The sequence below is a fragment of the Procambarus clarkii genome, chromosome 92 (genome assembly GCF_040958095.1).
Source record: "Procambarus clarkii isolate CNS0578487 chromosome 92, FALCON_Pclarkii_2.0, whole genome shotgun sequence".
NCBI lineage: Eukaryota > Metazoa > Arthropoda > Malacostraca > Decapoda > Cambaridae > Procambarus > Procambarus clarkii.
Window position 1 is genome coordinate 8070810 of NC_091241.1, and position 25523 is coordinate 8096332.

Sequence of the window (25523 nt, forward strand, 5' to 3'; positions counted from 1 at the left end):
TCTAATTTCATAAATTCCATGCTTATATGTTTCTAATTTAGATTTGAAATAAACTTTTCTATAAGTGACCATTCATTAAAATATGGAATCATCTAATATAATAAATGGCTAGTGTGAGAGATTAGTGTGTATCTCCAATTCTCAAAATGGCAAAGAAATTCATTAACATACGAAAGCCCCAATAACTAGAGATTACCAGCACGAGAAAATGCAATCCATAGTTGCCAGTTAATTCCAGCTTAATTCAGCTTTACATGAATTTCTCTACATGAACTGGCTTTTAATGAGTAAGGATTCAACATCTACCAGCTTACTAAACATCACATTACCGATTTCACTAACAACTTTAGGATTTATTTTTTTTTAAATTCCTAGTCGAAGAAGTGATAAACTGTAATCCAAATTTAGGTAATTTATCATTTCAGGTTCCAATGGAAATCTTTTAGGTTTAATACGAAATCCTTGTTTATGGATCTTGGAAACCAGTTGCATGTAGTTCAGCATTAATCTAATCTCTTATTGGAGTTTAATACTTATTCTTCTTTAATATATATATATATATATATATATATATATATATATATATATATATATATATATATATATATATATATATATATATATATATATATATTCAACCTTAAAGCGGTACTACCTCTGGTGCACGTGTAGGGACCCCCATAGCCTCGGAGAAGAAAATGAAGAGTACTCAGAGAAGACCTTGTGGATCCTCACTTTGATATTTTCTTCTCCTACCACCCCTATATATATTAATATGTGTGTATATGTGTGTGTGTGTGTGTGTGTGACCTATCTCAGAAGTGAACCTTTGCTCTTTTGTAATAGGTAAAGGGATGGTTACTTCCTCATGCCCAACCCTACCAGTACACCTTCCCCCTGGCCACCAGACGCAGCCAGTAGTATTCCATCCCCGGTGGCTAGGGTATATACTGCCAAGTGTAAGTGTGGGAATATTGGTTCCTGTACCATAGTACGAGCGGACAGCACACTGGACTTGTGATCCTGTGGTCCTTTGTTCGATCCCAGGCGCCGGCGAGAAACAATGGGCAGTTTCTTTCACCCTATGCCCCTGTTACCTAGCAGTAAAAATAGGTACCTGGGTGTTAGTCAGCTGTCACGGGCTGCTTCCTGGGGGTGGAGGCCTGGTCGAGGACCGGGCCGCGGGGACACTAAAAAAAAAACCCGAAATCGTCTCAAGATAACCTCAAGATAACCATAATGGGTGAATGCGAAGAATTACGAAGACACGTAAAGGAAAATATACCCGAGTGCTTTCGTGTTCTTCAATACACCTGAAGATGTGTACGTTCACCTGGTAAGGAGATCCATTCACCTGGCGAGGAGTACTTTCACATGGTGAGATGTACTTTCGCCTAGTGACTGCTACTTTCGCCTGGTGAAGAGGTACTGTCTTACCTTCTGACTCGCTGCTGGTGTCTCATTATGTCTCGCCGCTTCTTGGTAAGTCCACAGAGTGCGCAGACGCAGGTCTGGTAGGGGCAGGCGTTCTTGTGGGCGCGCTTCTCCACCATCACCCCGTGGTTCCGACACATGTCGCACTTCTGCCGGAAGGGGGAAAGTTGCTTTACTGTCCTAGGCACTTACAGCCCTGCTCCTGCGCCAGGTATGTCCAGTACGGGCTCACCATAGCCTGTGCTACTTGCAACTTTGTGTTCCGAGTAGATGAATCTACAACAACAACAACATTTACTGTCCTGATTAGAATGGTGGTTAGTTAGTTGCATGGTTAGTGGCGTGGTTAATACCGTGATTAGTTGTGTTAATTGTCCAATGATCGACCATTGGTGCGGTGGTCACGGTACTGTGTACGTTTAGGGGTGATCCTGGACGGCGTGGGTTCGAATCCTGGCCGGGTCAAATAGAGTTTTATTGATTTATATAATAAAAACTAAATAAAAATTAATAAAAATATAATAAACAATTAAGTCTTTGTTAATTGTTTATATAATATATAAACAATTAACAAAGAATTAACAAAAAAATTAACAATTAATATTCTAATATAATAACAATTAACTCTTCACACTCTTAAACTTACGTGAAGTGATCAAATGGAGTGAAATGTGATAATTAATTAAGGAGCCGGTCGGCCGAGCGGACAGCACGCGGGGCTTGTGATCCTGTGGTCCTGGGTTCGATCCCAGGCGCCGGCGAGAAACAATGGGCAGAGTTTCTTTCACCTAATGCCCCTGTTACCTAGCAGTAAAATAGGTACCTGGGTGTTAGTCAGCTGTCACGGGCTGCTTCCTGGGGGTGGAGGCCTGGTCGAGGACCGGGCCGCGGGGACACTAAAGCCCCGAAATCATCTCAAGATAACCTCAAGATATAACCCTTAGATACTCAACACTAACACCACTGTTATAATAATAACTTTACACTTACAAAAAATGTATATGAAACGCAAGCAAAATAGAAGACAATTATCTGCTTATCTTATATTTATAATTATTATAATTATATTATAATTAATTTATTATAATTATATTTAGAATTATAAATGATAAAATATATGTATATGGTCTGACATTGTGTGAAAATGAACTTTGGATAGTTAATTTTTCAACTCCCATAACATAAAACATTGGGTAAAATTGAGAAAAAAAAATTCTTTTAGATAAATATAAGAAATATTGAAAACACCAGGAAACATAAAACATAAGAAATATTGAGAAGATTCGTGTTAGAATCATTAATCTAATTTCTGTCATATTGAACAACGTATGTATACAAGAAAGACTGCTACCAAAATATACATATATATATATATATATATATATATATATATATATATATATATATATATATATATATATATATATATATATATATATATATATATGTATTAACACGATGTACTGAACGGGGTGAGAATAGCTTGAGCTACCTCATCCCTTTGTGTGTATTTTACATCAATAAACTTATTTCAATTTCAATTTCAATGTCCACCTCACAGTTGTCAGTGCTCCCCATGTAGGGGATTTCTTTTTGGCAATCTCCGTGTCTAAAACAGACAAATGCCTCGAGTCTCATCACCTTTGAATTGCAGGCAAACTCTGCCTTGCTGCTCCAGTTTACACTGCGCACAAGTGTATCTGCAGCGAGGCGTTCGCTGACAAAAACATGGTTTGAATTGCAGAAGCTCGAAGGGATGGTATATAAGACACAATGAGATCATCACTATCATCAAGAGGAGCCTCTCCCTCACCCAGTGTCCAGCAGTAAGAGAACTCTATTTTCTAATGGCCCCTAATTCTGTCATCCCCGTTGGTGGCCTAGACGGAATGACATTACATCCATGGAAGAGCGGTAGGCAACTGGTGTGTGACTACACATGCGTAGCCACTCTTGCTGGTAACGTCGTTGACTGCAGCATACGTCAGGCAGGGGGAGCTACCATCCACAGGGGAATTGCCAATTGGACAAGTACAGGAATCTAGATCACCAATATAATTTTGTCTTTGTAGGATCTGAGACCCTGGGTCCCTACCACTTGACTTGGTGTACGCCTGGTACACTATGTCTTCGTAAACATCTGACAAACAACAAAGTATTGCAAAAAGAGTTATTCTACTGCTTATACCCTTGAATGCCTACATGCCAGTCTACCTGCTGTACCAGTACCCACTCAGTCTACCTACTGCACCAGTACCCACTCAGTCTACCTGCTGTACCAGTACCCACTCAGTCTACCTGCTGGACTAGTACCCACTCAGTCTACCTGCTGGACTAGTGCCCACTCAGTCTACCTGCTGTACCAGTACCCACTCAGTCTACCTGCTGTACCAGTACCCACCTGCTGTACCAGTACCCACCTGCTGTACCAGTACCCACCTGCTGTACCAGTACCCACCTGCTGTACCAGTACCCACCTGCTGTTTACTGGAGACCCCCAGTCCTGGAGGGCCACCCATTACAGAACCCATTAGAGAACCAACGCCTGGATCACCACCACCACCACCGGGACCACCACCAGAGCCACCAGTGACCGGAACAACGCTGCCGCCGCCGCCGCTCAACGCCTCGGCAGCGTCCTCTCTTCGTTTGGTGTCCTTGAGGTGTCGCCAGAGGCGCTGCTGGTGGCGCATGACGAGGCGACTGAGGCGCGTCAGCTCGCACAAGAGGCACTTGCAGGTCTCGTACTGACACTTGTGGTTGGTCTTGCGGGAGTGGAAGCCATGGTTCTTGCAGTAGGTACAGTGCTGGCGACGCTTGCTGCCTCCCTTCTCGCCCTCGAACTGTGTGTTGTATTCTGTGGACGACAACAAGGAGACGGGAGGTGGTCAGTGTTGGCTACTTGTACACCCTGTACATCAGGCCTAGTGTACACCAGGACCCTTGTACACCCTGTACACCACCCCTAGTGTACACCCTGTACACCACCCCTAGTGTACACCCTGTACATCAGCCCTAGTGTACACCAGGACCCTTGTACACCCTGTACATCAGCCCTAGTGTACACCAGGCTCCTTGTACACCCTGTACACCAGCCCTAGTGTACACCAGGCCTCTTGTACACCCTGTACATCAGCCCTAGTGTACACCAGGCCTCTTGTACACCCTGTACATCAGCCCTAGTGTACACCAGGCTCCTTGTACACCCTGTACATCAGCCCTAGTGTACACCAGGCTCCTTGTACACCCTGTACACCAGCCCTAGTGTACACCAGGCCTCTTGTACACCCTGTACATCAGCCCTAGTGTACACCAGGCCCCTTGTCCACCCTGTACATCAGCCCTAGTGTACACCCTGTACACCACCCCTAGTGTACACCACTGTACACCACCCCTAGTGTACACCACCCCTAGTGTACACCCTGTACACCACCCCTAGTGTACACCCTGCACACCACCCCTAGTGTACACCACCCCAAGTGTACACCACCCCTAGCGTACACCACCCCAAGTGTACACCACTGTACACCACCCCTAGTGTACACCACTGTACACCACCCCTAGTGTACACCACTGTACACCACCCCTAGTGTACACCACCCCTAGTGTACACCACCCCTAGTGTACACCACTGTACACCACCCCTAGTGTACACCACTGTACACCACCCCTAGTGTACACCACTGTACACCACCCCTAATGTACACCACCCCTAGTGTACACCACCCCTAGTGTACACCACTGTACACCACCCCTAGTGTACACCCTGTACACCACCCCTAGTGTACACCCTGTACACCACTCCTAGTGTACACCCTGTACACCACCCCTAGTGTACACCACTGTTCACCACCCCTAGTGTACACCCTGTACACCACCCCTAGTGTACACCACTGTACACCACCCCTAGTGTACACCACCCCTAGTGTACACCACTGTACACCACCCCTAGTGTGCACCCTGTACACCACCCCTAGTGTACACCCTGTACACCACCCCTAGTGTACACCACTGTACACCACCCCTAGTGTACACCCTGTACACTACCCCTAGTGTACACCACTGTACACCACCCCGAGTGTACACCCTGTACACCACTGTACACCACCCCTAGTGTACACCCTGTACACTACCCCTAGTGTACACCCTGTACACCACCCCTGGTGTACACAACTGCACAACAGCCAATGAATGACAGTTTTATCATTATTTACACTCAGGTGATGTTGTCAGGGTGGAGATGGCGCCCCCAGACACGGCTCATAGATGGCCCGTCCCGGGGGGGGGAGGGGAGTGGTGCAAGAGTAAGAGCAGGGGGGGCGGTGCAAGAGTAAGAACAGAGTGACGGTGCAAGAGTAAGAGCAGAGAGACGGTGCAAGAGTAAGAGCAGGGGGGGCGGTGCAAGAGTAAGAGCAGAGAGACGGTGCAAGAGTAAGAGCAGGGGGACGGTGCAAGAGTAAGAGCAGAGAGACGGTACAAGAGTAAGAGCAGAGAGACCGTACAAGAGTAAGAGCAGAGAGACGGTGCAAGAGTAAGAGCAGAGAGACGGTGCAAGAGTAAGAGCAGGGGGCGGTGCAAGAGTAAGAGCAGAGAGACGGTGCAAGAGTAAGAGCAGGGGGGGCGGTGCAAGAGTAAGAGCAGAGAGACGGTGCAAGAGTAAGAGCAGGGGGGCGGTGCAAGAGTAAGAGCAGAGAGACGGTGCAAGAGTAAGAGCAGAGAGACGGTACAAGAGTAAGAGCAGAGAGACGGTACAAGAGTAAGAGCAGAGAGACGGTGCAAGAGTAAGAGCAGAGAGACGGTGCAAGAGTAAGAGCAGAGAGACGGTACAAGAGTAAGAGCAGAGAGACCGTACAAGAGTAAGAGCAGAGAGACGGTACAAGAGTAAGAGCAGAGAGACCGTACAAGAGTAAGAGCAGAGAGACGGTACAAGAGTAAGAGCAGAGAGACGGTGCAAGAGTAAGAGCAGAGAGACGGTACAAGAGTAAGAGCAGAGAGACCGTACAAGAGTAAGAGCAGAGAGACGGTACAAGAGTAAGAGCAGAGAGACGGTACAAGAGTAAGAGCAGAGAGACCGTACAAGAGTAAGAGCAGAGAGACGGTACAAGAGTAAGAGCAGAGAGACGGTGCAAGAGTAAGAGCAGAGAGACGGTACAAGAGTAAGAGCAGAGAGACCGTACAAGAGTAAGAACAGAGAGACGGTACAAGAGTAAGAGCAGAGAGACGGTACAAGAGTAAGAGCAGAGAGACGGTACAAGAGTAAGAGCAGAGAGACCGTACAAGAGTAAGAGCAGAGAGACGGTACAAGAGTAAGAGCAGAGAGACGGTACAAGAGTAAGAGCAGAGAGACGGTACAAGAGTAAGAGCAGAGAGACCGTACAAGAGTAAGAGCAGAGAGACGGTACAAGAGTAAGAGCAGAGAGACGGTACAAGAGTAAGAGCAGAGAGACCGTACAAGAGTAAGAGCAGAGAGACGGTGCAAGAGTAAGAGCAGAGAGACCGTACAAGAGTAAGAGCAGAGAGACGGTACAAGAGTAAGAGCAGAGAGACCGTACAAGAGTAAGAGCAGAGAGACCGTACAAGAGTAAGAGCAGAGAGACGGTGCAAGAGTAAGAGCAGAGAGACGGTACAAGAGTAAGAGCAGAGAGACGGTGCAAGAGTAAGAGCAGAGAGACGGTACAAGAGTAAGAGCAGAGAGACGGTGCAAGAGTAAGAGCAGAGAGACGGTACAAGAGTAAGAGCAGAGAGACGGTGCAAGAGTAAGAGCAGAGAGACGGTACAAGAGTAAGAGCAGAGAGACGGTACAAGAGTAAGAGCAGAGAGACCGTACAAGAGTAAGAGCAGAGAGACCGTACAAGAGTAAGAGCAGGGGAAGACGGTGCAAGAGAGAGAGAGAGGGGCCACTAGGGGTGGTGGCCCCAGAGGTGGCAGATGGCGGGAGGTGGTGGTAGGGGGCGCTGGTGGGCGGGCGGGCGGGCGTCGATGGCGGATCAGAAGACACCGACCTGTAACCCTGGCCGGCCACGACCTGGCTCCTCCCCCACCCTTATGGACCCGCCAGTCTCTTACCTTCTCCACACTGTAAATTATGCGGTGCTAGAAGCCCTCATTTATCTGGCTCACGGCAATAGAATCTAAAGAGGTTCCTTTTCTCGAGAACAATTCCTTTTTACTTGTCTGGCTTCAAGAGCGCGGTGCATCACAGCTGGCTAAATCACCGTGCATGAGAATGGCGGCAGAGAGCATGCTGGGTAATGACCTGCCTTTACTGGAAGCCTTAACTCAGCGTACGCTAGTTACAGCACCCGTTACCGTCGGTGGGAAGGAGTCTTAATTCCACTCTCTTGATTGTGGGTCCACAGTTGCCAGTGGTCTGGTCTTGGCTTCACCTTGGGTCTAGTGTTGGTCAGGCCTCACCTTGGGTCTGGTGTTGGTCAGGCTTCACCTTGGGTCTGGTGTTGGTCAGGCTTCACCTTGGGTCTGGTGTTGGTCAGGCTTCACCTTGGGTCTGGTGTTGGTCAGGCCTCATTTTGGGTCTGGTGTTGGTCAGGCTTCACCTTGGGTCTGGTGTTGGTCAGGCTTCACCTTGGGTCTGGTGTTGGTCAGGCCTCATCTTGGGTCTGGTGTTGGTCAGGCCTCACCTTGGGTCTGGTGTTGGTCAGGCTTCACCTTGGGTCTGGTGTTGGTCAGGCCTCATCTTGGGTCTGGTGTTGGTCAGGCCTCACCTTGGGTCTGGTGTTGGTCAGGCTTCACCTTGGGTCTGGTGTTGGTCAGGCTTCACCTTGGGTCTGGTGTTGGTCAGGCTTCACCTTGGGTCTGGTGTTGGTCAGGCCTCACCTTGGGTCTGGTGTTGGTCAGGCCTCACCTTGGGTCTGGTGTTGGTCAGGCTTCACCTTGGGTCTGGTGTTGGTCAGGCTTCACCTTGGGTCTGGCGTTGGTCAGGCTTCACCTTGGGTCTGGTGTTGGTCAGGCTTCACCTTGGTTCTGGCCCTGGTATTGGTGGATGAGGCTTCACCTTGGGTGTGTTTGTGGTGACGGTGAGTGAGGCTTGGGGTCCAAATACACGACCTTCACCTTTGTTCACTCCGGGCAAGTGTTCACCTCTGTTCACTCCGGGCAAGTGTTCACCTCTGTTCACTCAGTTAGTTAAGGGTCTCGCCATACAAGTTTTTGTTCAGGTTCCTCCCCCAAGTTGTCGTATGTTGTGTGGGTGCTGATGGCTGGGGTTGTCATGGTGGCCCTTGAGTGATGGCTGGGGTTGTCATGGTGGCCCTTGAGTGATGGCTGGGGTTGTCATGGTGGCCCTTGAGTGATGGCTGGGGTTGTCATGGTGGCCCTTGAGTGATGGCTGGGGTTGTCATGGTGGCCCTTGAGTGATGGCTGGGGTTGTCATGGTGGCCCTTAAGTGATGGCTGGGGTTGTCATGGTGGCCCTTGAGTGATGGCTGGGGTTGTCATGGTGGCCCTTGAGTGATGGCTGGGTTTGTCATGGTTGCCCTTGAGTGATGGCTGGGGTTGTCATGGTGGCCCTTGAGTGATGGCTGAGGTTGTCATGGTGGCCCTTGAGTGATGGCTGGGTTTGTCATGGTAGCCTTGAGTGATGGCTGGGGTTGTCATGGTGCCCTTGAGTGATGGCTGGGGTTGTCATGGTGGCCCTTGAGTGATGGCTGGGTTTGTCATGGTGGCCCTTGAGTGATGGCTGGGGTTGTCATGGTGGCCTTGAGTGATGGTAATCATTCATATAACAGATATTGTGGAAAATATCAACGCTTGTCATCCACCGGTTGATAGACAGTTGAGAGGCGGGACCAAAGAGCCAGAGCTCAACCCCCGCAAACACAACTAGGTGAGTACCGGATATATATAAACAAAACACATACGGCGCACGGTTGAGCGAGGTCTGGCTCCCGAGTTACGGAAGGACGGTGCTGAATTTTTGCCCAATTGTGGTCGAGATTAGTAAGGGAGTATCATCACGATTGTGGCGTTCCGTAGCGACTTTGTTCAAGTACCGAGAGTTGACAGGCCGCCTGACACCTTACCGCCTGGTGTCACTGGGTGTTGACAGCCTTCCTGCTCTGTGTATGGGTGGGATGTCAGCCTTCACCTTCCCCAGGGGACTCTTAGCAGTTTAGCAAATAGGTCCCCTGAAAGTTTGTTTATCTCTCGCAAGGCTCCGTGGTGTCTGCGAAGAGCTAATGGAGTGATGTGGTACTTTGTGATGTCACGATGTGTCGTGATGTCCATCATTGACATCACGACAAACCAGTGATGTGGTAATACAGCCTGTTCTCGCGAGCGTCCCCTACGTCAAGAAACTGTCGGACTAAAGTGTCATATCCTAACGATTGGATAGAGTATCAGAGGTAGGTCTAGGGGTATTTGCAACAGGGCTTATCGGTGGCTCTTTCCAAAAGAGCTTGAACTCATGACTTCACTCGGAGAATGCACTCTATAGAGGGTGAGGGGGGGGGGGAAGGAGTGTATACTGGTATGAGTGCTTACATGTGGGGGGTCCTGGGGGTCCGGCGTAGGGGGTCCTGGGGTCAGGTTGCATTAGAATAGACGTAGAATTAACATGACATTCACTCTGAGGAATTTAAACTGATGTATAAGTTCTTGAAGTAAAAAGTAAGTGCCTTGTGCTTGTATTGATCACGTTAATTGTTGAGTGCATATTCATGTTCCGGGAATAACTTCAGAACACCATTTATGACACCAACAATTTGTAAGCAAATTATTGGTCTCACACATACACTCATATAAGTGTTTGATCTGAACGTATCTTTCACGTTATAATATAAACATAGACGTATCTTTCACGTTATAATGTAAACATAGACGTATCTTTCACGTTATAATGTAAACATAGACGTATCTTTCACCTTATAATGTAAACATAGACGTATCTTTCACGTTATAATGTAAACATAGACGTATCTTTCACGTTATAATATAAACATAGACGTATCTTTCACCGTTATAATGTAAACATAGACGTATCTTTCACGTTATAATGTAAACATAGACGTATCTTTCACGTTATAATGTAAACATAGACGTATCTTTCACGTTATAATGTAAACATAGCCGTGGGATTATTCTCACGCGTAACTCTCTGTCTGTCTCTTCATATTAATGAACAATTTCCTGTGTTGTGTGTGTGGCGCCAGGCCTTCGCCTGCCTCCTGTCCTTACGGCAACCACCACAACTGAATTTACGGTTCCTTAACGAATTTACGAACGGTTAAATCAGAGGATTAACCAACCCATGGATGTCAACTACGCACCCCAATGGTCTTAATTTACGTAAATCATAGGCAAAGTGCTGCCAATGTGTCGCCTGTGAGTGAGTTAACGACATACCACACGAATGAGGTCGTTTACTATGCAAGAAGTGGCAATGATTCGCGTGCAAATATCCAGCAACTGGTAGGGGTGTTAGGAGGGCAAAAACTGCAGATTGTGTTGGGCAGGATTGTATTGGGGGCAGGATTTTATTGGGGCAGGACTGTATTGGGGCAGGATTGTATTGGGGCAGGATTGTATCGGGGCAGGATTGTATTGGGGCAGGATTGTATTGGGGCAGTACTGTATTGGGACGGGAACAAGGTGTTTAAAACATATATATATATATATATATATATATATATATATATATATATATATATATATATATATATATATATATATATATATATATATATATATATATATATATATATATATATATTGTACGTGTTGCTAGCCTCAGTCATCACAGTACTTGCTGATTATATTAAGTGGGAAGTTATCAGTCTTTGTCTTTTTAAATTGATAATAATTCTTATTTTGCGATATCTTTGACGGCTAGAGTCTACACTTATGTGTATCAGGGTACATATATATCCCCCCCCCTAGTAACCGATATTTATATACCCTCCCCCTGGTATATATGTCCCCATTATACCCACAGGTATACTTCCTTATCAAGTTAGGTTGTGGTGTCCTCTCCTCATCTGTTCTACTCTACTCGCAGGAACTTTAGCACCAATCTATTGTAATTATTGGGGGTTATTATCCACTGAAACAGTTGTAATGTACTGGAGTTATTAGTTCATTGTTCACTGAAACAGTAACAATATATTGTGATTATGTATGAGTTTATTCTTCATTGAAACAAGAGCCATATTTAGGACATGTTTGGTTCCTGTTATGATGGGGAAAATAGAATTATTTTGTTCAACATTTTACAACATTTAGGAACACAGTTGTAGGTTGTAGTGTGTGTGTTGGGGGGGGGGGTGTTATTTGTGCTTCTGTATTATGTTTAATATTATGAAAATGTTGTTATAGTGTATACCAACAGGTGGTTGTGATGGTATAGTACACAAGGTATTTGTATGCATACTCGCTATAGTGTAGTATACCAGGTATAGTTACAGCTCTTCATTATAGTGTATTATACCAGGTCTTTTAATACTCGTTCATTATAGAAGTGCAGTATACCAGGTATTAGTATACCCATTCACCATACTGGCATAGTATACCAGGTATTATACATACCCATTCACCATACTGGCAGAGTATACCAGGTATTATACATACCCATTCACCATACTGGCAGAGTATACCAGGTATTATACATACCCATTCACCATACAGGCATAGTATACCAGGAATTAGTATACCCATTCACCATACTGGCATAGTATACCAGGTATTATACATACCCATTCACCATACTGGCATTGTATACCAGGTATTATACATACCCATTCACCATACTGGCATAGTATACCAGGTATTATACATACCCATTCACCATACAGGCATAGTATACCAGGAATTAGTATACCCATTCACCATACTGGCATAGTATACCAGGTATTATACATACCCATTCACCATACTGGCATAGTATACCAGGTATTATACATACCCATCCACCACACTGGCATAGTATACCAGGTATTATACATACCCATCCACCACACTGGCATAGTATACCAGGTATTATACATACCCATTCACCATACTGGCATAGTATACCAGGTATTATACACACCCATTCACCATAAAGGCATACTTGCACACCCGTTGACTACAGTGCCGCAGTATACCAAGAATATAACCGGTAGACGAGTGTAAACTTTAAATAATAGGAATGAATCGAACATTCTTGTACGAGGAAAACTTAAGCCAAGTTTCTCCTGACCAGTTGAAAACGCTGCGGCTAGCCAATAAAAGTTACCATGTTCCTTTGTGCTTGGCTAACTTAATGGTGCTTCTCTCGTATCATTATTTTGCTACGCGAATTCCCTAATGGGTCCACCGCCTCCCTCAACCATTATTCATATTCTATTCGCCGAGGAAAAGAGAATAACCTCAATTTGTTATCGAGTCAAAATGGGCAAAGGGGTTATAAAATTATTCTTCAGGTTAAGGGTGAATATATATATCTCCTTGTCTATATAACTTGGTTGTAAAGGATGACTATAAAAGTGAGTTTATATGAAGATTCACCTTTCAGGGTGTGTTGTGTGTGTGTGTTAGTTGGCTTGGTGGTGGTGATGGTGGTCTGCTGTGGTGGGGATGGTGGTGGTGATGGTGTGCTGCTGCTGTTGTGGTGGTGGTGGTGTGCTGCTGCTGCTGCTGTGGTGGTGATGGTGTGCTGCTGCTGCTGTGGTGGTGGTGGTGATGGTGGTCTGCTGTGGTGGTGATGGTGGTCTGCTGTGGTGGGGATGGTGGTGGTGATGGTGTGCTGCTGCTGTTGTGGTGGTGGTGGTGTGCTGCTGCTGCTGCTGTGGTGGTGATGGTGTGCTGCTGCTGCTGTGGTGGTGGTGGTGATGGTGGTCTGCTGTGGTGGGGATGGTGGTCTGCTGTTGCTGTGGTGGTGGTGGTGGTGATGGTGGTCTGCTGTGGTGGGGATGGTGGTCTGCTGTTGCTGTGGTGGTGGTGATGGTGGTCTGCTGTGGTGGTGATGGTGGTCTGCTGTTGCTGTGGTGGTGGTGGTGGTGATGGTGGTCTGCTGTGGTGGGGATGGTGGTCTGCTGTGGTGGGGATGGTGGTCTGCTGTGGTGGGGATGGTGGTCTGCTGTTGCTGTGGTGGTGGTAATGGATGGTCTCCTGTTGCTGCTGCTGTGGTGGTGGTGATGGATGGTCTCCTGTTGCTGCTGCTGTGGTGGTGGTGATGGATGGTCTCCTGTTGCTGCTGCTGTGGTGGTGGTGATGGATGGTCTCCTGTTGCTGCTGCTGTGGTGGTGGTGATGGTCTCCTGTTGCTGCTGCTGTGGTGGTGGTGATGGTCTCCTGTTGCTGCTGTGGTGGTGGTGATGGTCTGTTGCTGCTGTGGTGGTGGTGATGGTCTGTTGTTGCTGTTGCTGCTGTGGTGGTGGTGGTGGTGATGGTCTGTTGCTGCTGTGGTGGTGGTGGTGGTCTGTTGTTGCTGTTGCTGCTGTGGTGGTGGTGGTGGTGATGGTCTGTTGCTGCTGTGGTGGTGGTGGTGGTGATGGTCTGTTGCTGCTGTGGTGGTGGTGGTGGTGGTGATGGTCTGTTGCTGCTGTGGTGGTGGTGGTGGTCTGTTGTTGCTGTTGCTGCTGTGGTGGTGGTGGTGGTGATGGTCTGTTGCTGCTGTGGTGGTGGTGGTGGTGGTGATGGTCTGTTGCTGCTGTGGTGGTGGTGGTGGTGGTGATGGTCTGTTGCTGCTGTGGTGGTGGTGGTGGTCTGTTGTTGCTGTTGCTGCTGTGGTGGTGGTGGTGGTGATGGTCTGTTGCTGCTGTGGTGGTGGTGGTGGTGATGGTCTGTTGCTGCTGTGGTGGTGGTGGTGGTGGTGATGGTCTGTTGCTGCTGTGGTGGTGGTGGTGGTGATGGTCTGTTGTTGCTGTTGCTGCTGTGGTGGTGGTGGTGGTGATGGTCTGTTGCTGCTGTGGTGGTGGTGGTGGTGATGGTCTGTTGCTGCTGTGGTGGTGGTGGTGGTCTGTTGTTGCTGTTGCTGCTGTGGTGGTGGTGGTGGTGATGGTCTGTTGCTGCTGTGGTGGTGGTGGTGGTGATGGTCTGTTGCTGCTGTGGTGGTGGTGGTGGTGATGGTCTGTTGCTGCTGTGGTGGTGGTGGTGGTGATGGTCTGTTGCTGCTGTGGTGGTGGTGGTGGTGGTGATGGTCTGTTGCTGCTGTGGTGGTGGTGGTGGTGATGGTCTGTTGCTGCTGTGGTGGTGGTGGTGGTGGTGATGGTCTGTTGTTGCTGTTGCTGCTGTGGTGGTGGTGGTGGTGATGGTCTCCTGTTGCTGCTGTGGTGGTGGTGGTGGTGATGGTCTGTTGCTGCTGTGGTGGTGGTGGTGATGGTCTGTTGTTGCTGTGGTGGTGGTGGTGGTGGTGGTGGTGATGGTCTGTTGCTGCTGTGGTGGTGGTGGTGGTGGTGATGGTCTGTTGCTGCTGTGGTGGTGGTGGTGGTGGTGATGGTCTGTTGTTGCTGTTGCTGCTGTGGTGGTGGTGGTGGTGATGGTCTCCTGTTGCTGCTGTGGTGGTGGTGGTGGTGATGGTCTCCTGTTGCTGCTGTGGTGGTGGTGGTGGTGGTGATGGTCTGTTGCTGCTGTGGTGGTGGTGGTGGTGGTGATGGTCTGTTGCTGCTGTGGTGGTGGTGGTGGTGGTGATGGTCTGTTGCTGCTGTGGTGGTGGTGATGGTCTGTTGTTGCTGTTGCTGCTGTGGTGGTGGTGGTGGTGATGGTCTGTTGCTGCTGTGGTGGTGGTGGTGGTCTGTTGTTGCTGTTGGTGCTGTGGTGGTGGTGATCACAGTAACTGTGATCTGGGCTACCCTCAGCTCACAGTAAACACAAGAGGCAGGTGTTTACTGCCTCTTGTACATACTTTATTTACAATAATTTACACAAATACATACATGTATCGATCATCATTTTATATGAGAAGAGTTTGAAGAAGCGGGTGACAAGAGTCACTGTACAAGGCAACGACCCCAACACGAGCCCCTGTGGTTACCGCCTCGCCTCAACACCGCTGATGTTTGTCAGTTAACATGTTCTTATGGAGGCCCCTCTCATTATACTCACCAAGTTGTGCTTGCAGGGGTTGAGATCTGGCTCTTTGGTCCCGCCTCTCAACCGTCATTCAACTGGTGTACAGGTTCCTGAGCCTATTGGGGTCTATCATATCTACATTTAAGACTGTGTATGGAGTCAGCCTCCACCACATCACTGCCTAATGCATTCCATTTACTAACTATTCTGACACTGTGGCTCATTTAGGTACTCAGTTTCCACCTGTGTCCCCTAGTTCGCATACCACCAGTGTTAAAACAGTTTACCTTTATCTATCCCGTCAATTTCTCTGAAAATTTTGTAGATAGTGATCATGTCTCCCCTTACTCTTCTGTTTACCAGTGTCGCGAGGTTCAGTTCCAGTAATCTTTCAAGTGTTATATAGTCGTAATTGCTTGGCACTTTCCTTTGATATTTCCTTTCCCCCTCTTCCAGTAATCTTTCCTCATAGGTCATACCTCTCAGCTCGGGGACTAGCCTGGTGGCATACCTCTGAACCTCTTCTAACTTCGTTTTGTGTTTGACTAGATGCATATTCCAGTATTGGTCTGACATATGTGGTATACAAGGGTCTGAATGATTTCAAATTCAAATTTCTGAAGGCACTTCTCATGTTCGCCATCCTTGCATACGCCGCTGATATTATCCTTTTGATAAGGGCTTCAAAGTACATGTCTGGTGTGATATAGCTATATGGCCTGCTATATTGTGATATAACTGACAGGTTAACAATGTCGTTGGAAGAATTTTATGACAAAAGGCATTTGAAGAGAGTTGGGCCCAGCTTTCAAACTTTCACACTACACAACTCTTCAACGCCACGAGGCAAGAACTGGTCCACGCAGTCGGTTATATCAAGAATACCTGTGGTCTCCGTAGCGCAGTGGTAAAACACTCCCCCGGTACTTTGCGAACGCTTTGCCCTGGGTTCGTATCCTGCCCGGGGAGGATTGACCGGGCGCCAGTCCTTAACTGTAGCCTCTGTTCACCCAGCAGTGAATGGGTACCTGGTTGTGCCAGTGTCAGATCACGAAGGAAGGATTAAGACAGGAAATTCCTGTCCTTAACGTACTTAAGGAAATTACTGTCTTAATCCTTCCGTCGAGGTCTAAAATATATATATATATATATATATATATATATATATATATATATATATATATATATATATATATATATATATATATATATATATATATATATATATATATATATATATTTATTCACAGGCAGAGATATACCTGTAGATTCAGATATACCTATAGGTACACATATACCAGTCAGTGTTGCAGGAAGCCAGGAGCTTGCAACACGGCCCCCCCCCCCCCCCCGCCCCCAAGACATACTCATGACATATTTTCAAGAAGTGTTTTAACCTTAACACTCTTTTGGTACTGACGGCTGAGTGGCTTGAAGGCCGCGCTCCTGGGTATATGTTGGCCTTGGTCTCTCTCTTCTGCGCTGCCGCTTGATGGGTAGCTGGACACCTTTGTGCGTGTCTGTGTGGTGCGTGTGGAGCTTGGTGTAACAGCTATACTGAGCTTGGTGTAACCCGCTACATTGCGCTTGGTGTAACCGCTACACTGAGCTTGGTGTAACCCGCTACACTGAGCTTGGTGTAACCGCTACATTGAGCTTGGTGTAACCGCTACATTGAGCTTGGTGTAACCCTCTACATTGAGCTTGGTGTAACCGCTACATTGAGCTTGGTGTAACCACTACACTGGGCTTGGTGTAACCGCTACATTGAGCTTGGTGTAACCGCTACATTGAGCTTGGTGTAACCGCTACATTGAGCTTAGTGTAACCCGCTACATTGAGCTTGGTGTAACCGCTACACTGAGCTTGGTGTAACCCTCTACATTGAGCTTGGTGTAACCACTACACTGGGCTTGGTGTAACCGCTACATTGAGCTTGGTGTAACCGCTACATTGAGCTTGGTGTAACCGCTACATTGAGCTTGGTGTAACCCGCTACATTGAGCTTGGTATAACCGCTACATTGAGCTTGGTGTAACCCTCTACATTGAGCTTGGTGTAACCCTCTACATTGAGCTTGGTGTAACCGCTACACTGAGCTTGGTGTAACCCGCTACATTGAGCTTGGTGTAACCCTCTACATTGAGCTTGGTGTAACCGCTACATTGAGCTTGGTGTAACCGCTACACTGGGCTTGGTGTAACCGCTACATTGAGCTTGGTGTAACCGCTACATTGAGCTTGGTGTAACCCGCTACATTGAGCTTGGTGTAACCGCTACACTAAGCTTGGTGTAACCCTCTACATTGAGCTTGGTGTAACCGCTACATTGAGCTTGGTGTAACCGCTACACTGAGCTTGGTGTAACCGCTACATTGAGCTTGGTGTAACCGCTACATTGAGCTTGGTGTAACCGCTACACTGAGCTTGGTGTAACCGCTACATTGAGCTTGGTGTAACCCTCTACATTGAGCTTGGTGTAACCCTCTACATTGAGCTTGGTGTAACCGCTACATTGAGCTTGGTGTAACCCTCTACATTGAGCTTGGTGTAACCGCTACATTGAGCTTGGTGTAACCGCTACACTGAGCTTGGTGTAACCGCTACACTGGGCTTGGTGTTACCGCTACATTGAGCTTGGTGTAACCCGCTACATTGAGCTTGGTGTAACCCTCTACATTGAGCTTGGTGTAACCGCTACATTGAGCTTGGTGTAACCGCTACACTGAGCTTGGTGTAACCGCTACATTGAGCTTGGTGTAACCCTCTACATTGAGCTTGGTGTAACCCGCTACATTGAGCTTGGTGTAACCGCTACATTGAGCTTGGTGTAACCGCTACACTGGGCTTGGTGTAACCGGTACATTGAGCTTGGTGTAACCCTCTACATTGAGCTTGGTGTAACCGCTACATTGAGCTTGGTGTAACCGCTACACTGGGCTTGGTGTAACCGGTACATTGAGCTTGGTGTAACCCTCTACATTGAGCTTGGTGTAACCGCTACATTGCGCTTGGTGTAACCGCTACATTGAGCTTGGTGTAACTGCTACACTGGGCTTGGTGTAACCGCTACATTGAGCTTGGTGTAACCCGCTACATTGAGCTTGGTGTAACCCTCTACATTGAGCTTGGTGTAACCGCTACATTGAGCTTGGTGTAACCCGCTACATTGAGCTTGGTGTAACCGCTACATTGAGCTTGGTGTAACCGCTACACTGGGCTTGGTGTAACCGCTACATTGAGCTTGGTGTAACCGCTACATTGAGCTTGGTGTAACCGCTACATTGAGCTTGGTGTAACCGCTACATTGAGCTTGGTGTAACCGCTACATTGAGCTTGGTGTAACCGCTACATTGAGCTTGGTGTAACCCTCTACATTGAGCTTGGTGTAACCCGCTACATTGAGCTTGGTGTAACCGCTACATTGAGCTTGGGGTAACCCTCTACATTGAGCTTGGTGTAACCCGCAACATTGAGCTTGGTGTAACCGCTACATTGAGCTTGGTGTAACCGCTACATTGAGCTTGGTGTAACCGCTACATTGAGCTTGGTGTAACCGCTACATTGAGCTTGGTGTAACCCTCTACATTGAGCTTGGTGTAACCGCTACATTGAGCTTGGTGTAACCCTCTACATTGAGCTTGGTGTAACTGCTACATTGAGCTTGGTGTAACCGCTACATTGAGCTTGGTGTAACCGCTACATTGAGTTTGGTGTAACCCTCTACATTGAGCTTGGTGTAACCCTTTACATTGAGCTTGGTGTAACCCTCTACATTGAGCTTGGTGTAACCGCTACACTGAGCTTGGTGTAACCCGCTACATTGAGCTTGGTGTAACCGCTACACTGAGCTTGGTGTAACCCGCTACATTGAGCTTGGTGTAACCCGCTACATTGAGCTTGGAGTAACCCGCTACATTGAGCTTGGTGTAACCCTCTACATTGAGCTTGGTGTAAACCGCTACATTGAGCTTGGTGTAAACCGCTACATTGAGCTTGGTGTAAACCGCTACATTGAGCTTGGTGTAAACCGCTACATTGAGCTTGGTGTAAACCGCTACATTGAGCTTGGCGTAACCGCTACAGTGAGCTTGGTGTAAACCGCTACATTGAGCTTGGAGTAACCCGCTACATTGAGCTTGGTGTAACCCTCTACATTGAGCTTGGTGTAAACCGCTACATTGAGCTTGGTGTAAACCGCTACATTGAGCTTGGCGTAACCGCTACAGTGAGCTTGGTGTAAACCGCTACATTGAGCTTGGAGTAACCCGCTACATTGAGCTTGGTGTAACCCTCTACATTGAGCTTGGTGTAACCCTCTACATTGAGCTTGGTGTAACCCGCTACATTGAGCTTGGTGTAACCGCTACACTGAGCTTGGTGTAACCCGCTACATTGAGCTTGGTGTAACCGCTACACTGAGCTTTGTAACAACACTGAACCTTATAACAAACAAAAGTGGCCTGAATGAGCGGCCAGCAACGTGGTGGGTGTCCTAATACGCTCCAGGAGACGTTACAGCTCTTTTGTATCATGTTCAATGGCTCGTGGCTAATGTTGAAGGCGCCTCAACTGCTACATAGTCTCAGGGGCTGAGTAACCCAGGACCTCAACACTGTCTGCAGACATAAGGAGCATAACTAACCACACGTCAAACTGCGGGGTCCAACAGCCTGGCTGACCAGACCACCACCAACCAGGAAGGCCTGGTTAGCGACCGGACCGTGGTGGACAATGATTCCTGGAACTAACAACAGGCTCGCTGACACACTATCTGGGAGTATATCTTTATCTGGGAGTATATCTATACCTGGGCGTATATCTATGTAAGTTGACCCTGAATTCCATGTTAGTTTTAGGGAGCACTAAGGATTGGTAGAAGTTTGCTCCAATCACAGGCGAGAGATCCTCAGCCAACCAGCTGTACCCATTTTCAATTTCTTTCCTTATTATGCACCCCATACCCATCCAGTGGACGGAGGTGGAAAGGGTTACAGAGGCACATAATGGGTTTCGAAACTGAACCCTCAGAGTTGATTGAGCTAAGCAAGTGCCAGTTTTTTTAAGCTAGTTACACAATTGTTAATGTTATATATATATATATATATATATATATATATATATATATATATATATATATATATATATATATATATTAATAATGTTAATTAACATTATTACAGTATCTTGAGGTTATCTTAAGATGATTTCGGGGCTTTAGTGTCCCCGCGGCCCGGTCCTCGACCAGGCCTCCACCCCCAGGAAGCAGCCCGTGGCAGCTGACTAACTCCCAGGTACCTATTTACTGCTAGGTAACAGGGGCATTCAGGGTGAAAGAAACTTTGCCCATTTGTTTCTGCCTCGTGCGGGAATCGAACCCGCGCCACAGAATCACGAGTCCTGCGCGCTATCCACCAGTACAACAGTACTCATTAGTACAATAATGTTAATTTATATATGAGAAGGCAACGATTAGGAATGCACAGTGTGTTGAAACAGCTAAATGTTTCTTTGTGGCGGGGCTCCACATGGTCCACCATAGCCAGAGGGGGGGAACTAGCTGTGTGAATTATGGCTAAAATGTCTTTCATTCATCACCTGGGACGGGGGCTGGGGGCTCTGGTGGCTGGGTTAATAAGCACTTGGACTTTATTTATGAGGACGGAACGCCAAGCAAACACCTGTGATGGGACCCCATGAACTGCTTCCGTACGCGTGCCTCTTTGTCTCACCTGCCTTCTTGCTGTGTGTGTATATATATATATATATATATATATATATATATATATATATATATATATATATATATATATATATATATGTATGTATATATATACGTGCGAACAAGCCTGAATGGTCCCCAGGACTATAGGCAACTGAAAACTCACACCCCAGAGTTCGCGTCACTTCTGGGGTTCGAGTCACTTCTGGGGTGTGAGTTTTCAGTTATATATATATACGTATATAGTGAGAGCTTGCTATAGTCTTGGATAATGTCCAGGGCCCTTGTTATACCTGCTGCTGCTGCTGCTTGGTCACCTGTTGTGGTGGCCTTAACAACACCCTCAAAATGTTATGAGGCATTAAGAACACCAAGTCATTCATGGATCATACACACACATGCATCCAGTGGTAGATTGTTGGAACAAGCGAAGTGAGAAGGTGATGGATGGAGGCCAAATAGTACTTTATACGACAAAGAGTACTGGGAAGACGGGACACAACGAGCGTAGCTCCCATCCTGTAATTACACTTAGGTAATTACACACACACACAGACACACACAAGGGGCACACGCACACGGAGACACAGGTGGAAACTGAGTGCCCAAATGAGCCACAGAGATATTAGAAAGAACTTTTTTAGTGTCAGAGTGGTTGACAAATGGAATGCATTAGGAAGTGATGTGATGGAGGCTGACTCCATACACAGTTTCAAGTGTAGATATGATAGAGCCCAATAGGCTCAGGAATCTGTACACCTGTTGATTGACGGTTGAGAGGCGGGACCAAAAAGCCAGAGCTCAACCCCCGCAAACACAACTAGGTGAGTACACACACACACACACACACACATATATATATATATATATATATATATATATATATATATATATATATATATATATATATATATATATATATATATATATATATATATATATATATATATATATATATATACACACACATTCACATATATACAGAGGATTAAAACAGAGGCTGATAGTAGTAAGCTACAAGATGACTTAGACTGAATGAATGGTCCAACAAATGGCTGCTAAAGTTCAACCCGAGTAAATGCAAAGTAATTAAACTAGGCGGTGGAAACAGGCCAGACACAGGACATAGAATAGGAGATAAAGTACTTCATGAAACAGAGAGAAAGATCTAGGAGTTGATATCACACCAAACCTGTCTCGGAGATCTCCGCCGGGGATCGAACTCCGGGTTCGATCCCCGGCGGAGGCAGAAACAAATGAGCCGTTTCTTTCAACCTGTTCACCTAGCCGTAAATAGGTACTTGGGAGTTAAGACAGCTTCTACGGGCTGTGTGTGTGTGTGTGTGTGTGTACTCACCTATATGTGCTTGCAGGATCGAGCATTGACTCTTGGATCCCGCCTTTCTAGCTATCGGTTGTTTACAGCAATGACTCCTGTCCCATTTCCCTATCATACCTAGTTTTAAAAGTATGAATAGTATTTGCTTCCACAACCTGTTCCCCAAGTGCATTCCATTTTTCTACTACTCTCACGCTAAAAGAAAACTTCCTAACATCTCTGTGACTCATCTGAGTTTCCAGTTTCCACCCATGTCCCCTCGTTCTGTTATTATTACGTGTGAACATTTCATCTATTTCCACTTTGTCAATTCCCCTGAGTATTTTATATGTCCCTATCATATCTCCTCTCTCCCTTCTTTTCTCTAGTGTCGTAAGGTTCAGTTCCTTCAGCCGCTCTTCATATCCCATCCCTCGTAGCTCTGGGACAAGCCTCGTCGCAAACCTCTGAACCTTCTCCAGTTTCTTTATGTGTTTCTTCAGGTGGGGGCTCCATGATGGCGCGGCATACTCTAAGACGGGTCTCACGTAGGCAGTGTAAAGCGCCCTAAAAGCTTCCTCATTTAGGTTTCTGAATGAAGTTCTAATTTTCGCCAGTGTAGAGTACGCTGCTGTCGTTATCCTATTTATATGTGCCTCAGGAGTTAGATTAGGTGTCACATCCACTCCCAGGTCTCTTTCTCGAATCGTTACAGGTAGGCTGTTCCCCTTCATTGTGTACTGTCCCTTTGGTCTCCTGTCACCTGATCCCATTTCCATAACTTGACATTTACTGGTGTTAAACTCCAGTAGCCATTTCCCTGACCATCTCTGCAGCTGTACTCACCTAGTTGTACTCACCTAGTTGTGTTTGCGGGGGTTGAGCTCTGGCTCTTTGGTCCCGCCTCTCAACCGTCAATCAACAGGTGTACAGATTCCTGAGCCTATCGGGCTCTGTCATATCTACACTTGAAACTGTGTATGGAGTCAGCCTCCACCACATCACCCCCTAATGCATTCCATTTGTCAACCACTCTGACACTAAAAAAGTTCTTTCTAATATCTCTGTGGCTCATTTGGGCACTCAGTTTCCACCTGTGTCCCCTTGTGCGTGTTCCCCTTGTGTTAAATAGACTGTCTTTATCTACCCTATCAATCCCCTTCAGAAGCTGTGTGTGTGTGTGTGTGTGTGTGTGTGTGTGTGTGTGTGTGTGTGTGTGTGTGTGTGTGTGTGTGTGTGTGTGTGTGTGTGTGTGTGTGTTTACTAGTTGTGTTTACTAGTTGTGTTTTTGCGGGGGTTGAGCTTTGCTCTTTCGGCCCGCCTCTCAACTGTCAATCAACTGTTTACTAACTACTTTTTTTTTTCCACACCACACACACACACACACCAGGAAGCAGCCCGTGACAGCTGACTAACTCCCAGGTACCTATTTACTGCTAGGTAACAGGGGCACTTAGGGTGAAAGAAACTTTGCCCATTTGTTTCTGCCTCGTGCGGGAATCGAACCCGCGCCACAGAATTACGAGTCCTGCGCGCTATCCACCAGGCTACGAGGCACCTTGTGTGTGTGTGTGTGTGTGTGTGTGTGTGTGTGTGTGTGTGTGTGGAAGGGGGGGGGAAGAACCAGTTGATTGAGGTCAACCCCCGCAAGCACAACTAGGGGAGTACACACATTACCGCCCTATAACTAGACAAAAAAAACCTGGGCGTCGACATAACACCAAACCTAACTCAGGAGTCACATATAAATAGCATAGCGGCTGCAACACATTTCAACTTAAGGCATCTAAAATGATAAAAATGTGGCAAATACTTAGAGCATCGAGACTCCCGGGAAGCAGTCTGAATCACACACACAAATAATATAACATATTGTATGTTATATTATAAATATATTATAAAATATATATTATAAAATATATATTATAAATAATATAATATATTGTGTGTGATAAGTCACACACAAATCTTGCAGATGCCTGACAGATTTGCTTTAAACCAGCAAACAGTACAGTATTTACTAGCTGTGTATACCCTGGAAACACAAACCGAAACTGTCTCTATTTTCCGCTTGTTACAACTTGTAATAAAGTTGTTACATCTTGGCTTAACGTGTTTATGACGTATTAGAACGTTGTTACAACTTGCTATATTGGTTGTTGTAACTGGTTAGGTGTTAAAACTTGTTCGAACGTTGTACCAACGTCGTAGTTTCGGTGTGTGTTTGGCGGGTAGTACACAACTTTTCTAGCTGTGTATAGTACACACAGCTAGAAAAGAAACACTATAGACCTTAGTTTTTAATGATCACAGTTTCTTTATTATTTCACCATCTATATTATTAAAAGCGTCTGAAGTTGGAAAGCGACGCATATGCTCCTCTCACAATGTTCTTTATGTGTTCCTCTGGCGACAACTTACTATCCAAAACCACCCCCCTAGGTCTCCTTCTTGATCAGAGTTCTGTAATTCATTTCCACATAATTTATAAGTTGTGTGTGTGGTCTATTTTCTCCGATTCCACATTCCATAACATGGCATTTATTCACATTAAATTCCATTTGCTACTTGACGCTTTAGTTTGAGTCTGAGGAGCTTGTCCCTACAGACAAAAATCAGAAAATACAATTGACGATTTACTATAAAACCAAAAAAAAAAGGTCAACCTACTCATGAAAAACTCTCCAGACACCAAGCAGAACGCCTTGAAGGAAACCAACGTCGTCTATGCCTTCAAATGCCCACTTGGGGACTGTAAGCCCCAAAGAACTCAGTAAATAGGCAAGACAACAACGTCTCTTTCCAGGCGAATAACAATGCATAAGCAACAGGGCTCCATAAAGGAACATATAATCTTCTCTCACAACCAGACCATCACCAGAGAAGTCTTAACAAACAACACAGAAATCGTCGATAGATACAGCGATAGCAGGCGGCTCGACATCTGCGAGCCACTACACATCAAAAAGTCAACACCAGCAATCAACAGCCAATTAATGTATAACTATATTCTACCCACTTCAAGACTCCGAACCAATATAGAAG

At 46.4% G+C, this 25523-nt stretch overlaps 1 protein-coding gene across 5 annotated transcripts in view; it reads right to left on the bottom strand.

The window, feature by feature from the left end:
* The window catches only part of LOC123775098 (uncharacterized), a 215839-nt gene that overhangs the window by 5282 nt on the left and 185034 nt on the right, over positions 1 to 25523 (bottom strand). For 4 of the 5 annotated variants that reach the window (XM_069319264.1, XM_045769961.2, XM_045769959.2 and 1 more), the window contains 2 exons: positions 3912 to 4291; positions 1438 to 1583 (listed from right to left, as the gene is read on the bottom strand). In XM_069319264.1, the coding sequence (XP_069175365.1) occupies positions 1438 to 1583; positions 3912 to 4127 (362 nt within the window). In that variant the 5' untranslated portion in view covers positions 4128 to 4291. The remainder of the gene's footprint in view (positions 1 to 1437; positions 1584 to 3911; positions 4292 to 25523) is intronic. The other variant, XM_045769960.2, reaches the window with a different exon arrangement.